The 5,169-nt window shown below is 47.8% G+C and overlaps 1 protein-coding gene across 1 annotated transcript; it reads left to right on the top strand.

Annotated features, from left to right (window-relative positions):
- The first annotated feature begins 459 nt into the window (after window positions 1-459).
- EDB91DRAFT_1181749 (uncharacterized protein) lies at window positions 460-2,235 on the top strand. The gene is given in 9 exon segments (XM_041320453.1): window positions 460-1,125; window positions 1,174-1,306; window positions 1,356-1,410; window positions 1,465-1,539; window positions 1,593-1,604; window positions 1,656-1,786; window positions 1,799-1,817; window positions 1,877-2,020; window positions 2,074-2,235. The coding sequence occupies 9 exon segments, from the start codon at window positions 872-874 to the stop codon at window positions 2,133-2,135; spliced, it is 885 nt and encodes a 294-aa protein (XP_041168641.1). The 5' UTR covers window positions 460-871; the 3' UTR covers window positions 2,136-2,235.
- Window positions 2,236-5,169: the final 2,934 nt, after the last annotated feature.

The following is a 5,169-nucleotide window of genomic DNA, read 5'->3' on the forward strand; positions in this document are numbered from 1 at the left end:
AAGAGGTGGGCTACAAAAATACCGACCGATCTCTATCTCATAAGGGTGTCGCGATACGTCTATACATTTAAGTGATACACGAGCACCATCTTGAGTGCGCCGTGCATCCAACAAATGATAGTACTGAAGGACGCGTGGTGATTCATTAACATTACTACTAATAAAGGCACGCGGCACCTACTGGCGACCTGACTCCATCGTCACAATTTATGGGAGCTTTGTTGGTGTTCGTCCAAGAGGGCACCCAGTCCGGACTATAGCGACTTCGTAGCTTGTAACCCTTTTCTTTGAGGAAGTCGTGACGGTCCCTCCACCAGATCTCGTTTTCAGAAAGATGAGTATGAGCAGCAGATGTTGAGGCCATCCTCTGGAAACTGCCTGAGAACTAAAAGTTGTCGAAGCTAGAGAACAAATATGGACCCACAAGCAAAATGGGTGGTTCGGACCCCGGCACTTTGCGGACTTCAGCCAATTACTTAGCATCGTAATGGGCCAAGTAACCAGTTTACTTATCGGCTCACTGGCAGCACTCACCCATTCATATATCCAGTAAGTATATCTGCAAAGTTTTATTCTGATAAGAAACTTTTATCCGAACGATGAAAATATATTCTGCTGCCATTATCCTATCTCAGTTACTTACATGATTTTTGGTCGAGAAGGCTCACGCGCTAAGGGGTCATTTTTGTCCACCAGCCATTACTATTTCCCTTGTTCCCATAACCTTTCTGCATAGGAAACAGACTTTGTTCATCTTGCATTTTGATCTTGTTCCTATTCTACCGCCCTCATAAGTGCTTTGATATAACCAAGTGACCATTCAGCGTGACGGAATATACCAGCCAGCCCCCATCGTTTTCAGTGCTAACCAATGGGTCCCCCAAAGTCTAAAACGACGATTCGGATAGGCATCAACTTGGGTCCCGCGAGCCAATTTGCAAACTCGCCCACGACCGTTATCGAGCTAAAGGGTCGGACAGATCGCGAAAAGGGCGAACACTATCTACAATTATCATTATCAGCCCTGAAAGATCTGGCCGACTTGGTGGAAGACGGTCGCCTCTCGGCACATGAAAGAGAGAAGTACAATCGAGATTACCTCATTAGCAGAGATCGATATGACGAGTAGGCTTTTTCACCCAGCCAAAAGGCCTTACTCATCCATCTCCACAGCTTGGTAGGACTCAGGGACCGACTTTTGGCACAGAAGAAATCCTTTCGCAGGTTTCTTGTTAACCTTTTCGTCCGCGAATCGGATGCGCGCCGCTTTTATAAAGTCACATATGAGAGTTATGCGACCATCAGAGTAAGTCGCATGACATGCATCGTAGAGTTGCAGTTGAATGGGGACACAGAGAACTTCAGAAGGCCTTGTCAGACGATTGCTGCTGGATAAGAATGATATCTCTGGTGTGTCAGAAGGAAAAAGCGAGTTCCTCCTACTGACTCCAATATGTTGGCCAGCTTCGGGAAGCCCCAGAGGGTCCGCACAAGGCGACGTTTCTGTTTGTGAGGAGAGTCCGCCTGATATAGTAGAAGGTATGTATCATCTCCGCTTTTGTGACAGAGTACTAAGCATCTTCTTGGTATAGGCAATATGTCGGGTTGGTCTGATTTTCTTTCCCTTTGCTCATATCTCACATGAGGCGGATCAGTCAAAGATCTTCCTCCGAACGAAACCCTCCGAGGCATAAACGTGGATGTCGATAACGAACAAGAAGAACAAGAGGCCTTTGCGATTCTGAATCGAATCGCGAGATCCGGAGAAGCAGACGAAGACGAAGACGAAGACGAAGACGAAGACGATGACCGAACCAGTGTGTTTGCAAATTGTTATCCATGATATCACTTAACAACCTTCTTGACTCTACCTCAGTCAAACCCTCGACCCCAGAGAGCAGACCAACGTCTCCTAGCCCCAGCCTCACAGTCATCAACAATTATAATTTCTACAACCAAAGTGTGGTGTCTGTTGATTCCGAAATGACAGGAACAGTTGTCAACTGTGGGGGGAATGGAGGTTTGTCGTGCTCGCTGCCGATGTCACCATGCAATGTCTAACAATGATGATAGGGATCGGCTCTGCATCTCGTACTGATTCAGATACTAATAAGCCACCGTCTCCGTGGGATTGATTTGATTCACAGGTTGTAACGTGTTCGTTATGTTCAAGTAGTCTGCACTGCTGTATCAATAATGTATCGTGGACCAAACATTCGTGGGTCTCTTGGACGACCGGGCATGACAATCGTGATGCTGCTTGCCATGAACATGCCCAGTGCCCACACAAGCATCAAAATCTGATGCGTCGTTTATTCCAGATTCAGAGTTTACAGCGTCATTTTAAACTCCGGCAAAGATGTTTCACACAAGTGTCACAAGTCGTAATCTCAGGTTCCACTCCGCGACTCACTAGACATCTCGACACCACTAGGTCAGCAGCTGGAGACTAACTCCGCGAGGGCTGGAAAACGCAGCGTTAATTGTTAGGGTTGTATGAAGAGCGCAAAATTCTGCGACTAATCATTTGAGACTGAGACCAGCTGGTGCCCTGGCGGGCTACGTAATAAGTGTCAGGTATTTTGACTTGTGGGTGTTTGTGCCGCATCTACCGCATGATGGCATCACGATCTTCTACCATCTCCTTAGGCTTGTTCGTGCCACTGGCTACTTATGGGTATCATTGTTCTCCAATGCCGCGAGAGAAAGTATGAGGAACGGAGTTGTTTATCTTTCGTGCCCCTGAACAATCATCGAGCGGCACATTTCATGACCGTTGAGTTCTGTGCGACACATGAGATAATTGATCTCCTCGCAATCGTCTTTCGCGAGCATCGAACACCCCGCACATTGCTTGTCATCGGCCGCGCGGCAGGTGAGAATAGTGAAGAGGCGTCGGGCCTCGCCAATGTACTATGTAGGAATAGGCAAAGCATCAGTCAATCTCTCTTGCGCTGGGGCATCGCAGGGTGATGCGAAATAGTGACCTCCGCTAGCGCATGTTAGGTGAAGCACCTTGTCCCAATGGATTCAGGAAATATTCTGACCAAATAGGAATCCTATCATACCTATACATAGTTGTTCAGAATCCCCTCGGTCACGAATCGCAATGCCATATCGAGAGCGGTGTATCGTGGGTATTCTCCAGTAGGATAGTTCTTGGCCCTGCATGTAGGGATCGAGATTGAAGTCCACAAGAAAGGTCAGATACATGGACAAAACATTGGTGTAGGTAGTCTTTAGAACAGTCCGAAGGGACCAGAGGAGCATGTAAATATATACGGTATCCCTCACATAGTGCGCATGACAGAGATAGACGGCAGCTGACCAGTCTTGCTTAGCAAGAACAAGTCCCAACGACAAGAACCCCAGCACTATCAAGAATCGTACCCTCAACCCAACCTTTGCACTGCAATTCATCCACTCGACCAACTACGTCAAACACATGCGTCACTCTGTCAGCTGTGCCTAAGCCAATTGAAGTTAGCATCAGCTAAGCCCGAGAGTATGACACGCGTCCATTGGGGCCAGTGACGTACTCGTACTATGACATCCTTGAAGGGCGGTTAAATAATGAATGTCAACCGTACATAGATAAGGGTAAAAATTTGCATTGTTGACGCTTTCATGACATGTGTCAGAGACCAGACAAATGTGGCCTTTCAGCATCCGAACGATACTTGAACGTTGTCCGATTAACCACGTCCTTCATGCCTGCGTCTGAAGTCGCAACAGCATCGTTTGTACGGATTTGAATGGTTGCAATCTGGTGAAGAGGGCAGCGATAGTTAGCTGGTCCATTTGGTCGCGTGAAAGCACGTATGGAAACTCACACGTGTGATCTCGAGGCTAACCTAGAAGACAGAGATGTCACCTGTGTTGAAATGCGGCGAGTTTTCGACCTCCTACCCCATGAGTAACGATGAGACACGGATAAGCAAGGAAAGGTCAAGAGTGCGTACATTGCTGCAAGGTCGGGAGTATTTCGCGGCACTGGTCTGCTATCCTCGGATAAGCGTTTGGTGTCAGGGATGTCCATGCCAAGTGAACGACGAGACAAGAATCGCAATTACCCAGCTCTTTCCTATAACGATCTACGTTCCAGTACATCTGGAAACCAACCCCTTGTAGTTCTCCTTATGCGACCATCAAAACAATGGCAGTTTTCGGCTTTCAGGCTCAATAGCACAGACTGGGTCGAGTCTGGCTCGAGCTCACCACTCGGCAGTACACGGGGTTGTGTTCGCAGAGTATATGCGATATGATAGGCCATGTATGACTCCATTTTTTGCGCAAATTTCCAGTGACGAGAACCAATAGGTAGATCTAGTAGTGTGTCTATAAGCAAGTCGAGAAACGCCGTTCGCGTCGGAAACCGGATGAGTGAGTTGGTCGACGGAAGAGGAGGGACAAGGTTCGTGGATAGGCTGTGATTTCGGACATCAAAGGAGAAAAATGACAGAGGATGGATAAAAATGGTCTCCGGATCGTCTTCATGCTAACGCATATTCAACATAAGGTAGACTGAATTGGGAAAGCAATTTGGTTGGCTGCGGTCGACACCCGCGTATTCGAGCCAACAGTGCTTGTGGGGTCCCACAATTTGCGTGTAGGGAAACTTTGATGCAATTGCGGAAGATGCAGCATGGACATGTTCATCGGGTACCAGAAGTTGGAGGGCAAAGGGGACAGTGGGAACGAAATGGACGAATGAAAGAGCATCCTCTGTCCATACTTGCTAGGCATGGGATGTGCGCATCTATTACTGCACGCGCGGGCTTGAGTCGCGTGTCTTGTGTTTCTATGCTGTCCGTACTCGAATCGTAATAATGAAGGTCCATTGTCAATCATGATAGTACTGTCAGAGTCAGACCTTGAAGCTTTGAAGCTTCTGAAGCTTGAAGACAGTCAATGCTTTTGTCAAAGCTGATTGGCCCGGCCTTTTTCGGCTGGTCACCTGACGTCATCGTACGCGTCTTGCTCAGCAATATTGCCAGCGGCTAGCGCCAGCAACCATATGATCGCAAGCCCTCGTCTACTGGGGTATCACAGGTCTGTTGCGTCTTTCACCAGGATTAGAAGAGCCTCGCTTTTGACTTTCAAATCTCACTTTCATCGATCCTCCTTTGTCATGGGAGCTAATTCCAAGTCTGAAGGCGAATGGCGTGC

Source organism: Suillus paluster (genome assembly GCF_016628075.1).
Source record: "Suillus paluster strain FC165 chromosome Unknown EDB91scaffold_349, whole genome shotgun sequence".
Lineage (NCBI taxonomy): Eukaryota > Fungi > Basidiomycota > Agaricomycetes > Boletales > Suillaceae > Suillus > Suillus paluster.

Bases quoted from the DNA above. Each gene is read 5' to 3' on its own strand.
- EDB91DRAFT_1181749 (XM_041320453.1), top strand. From the start codon at position 872: ATGGGTCCCCCAAAGTCTAAAACGACGATTCGGATAGGCATCAACTTG. The intron at 1,307-1,355 runs GTAAGTCGCATG...ATGGGGACACAG, and splicing joins AGAGTTATGCGACCATCAGA to AGAACTTCAGAAGGCCTTGT. The intron at 2,021-2,073 runs GTTTGTCGTGCT...CAATGATGATAG, and splicing joins CAACTGTGGGGGGAATGGAG to GGATCGGCTCTGCATCTCGT.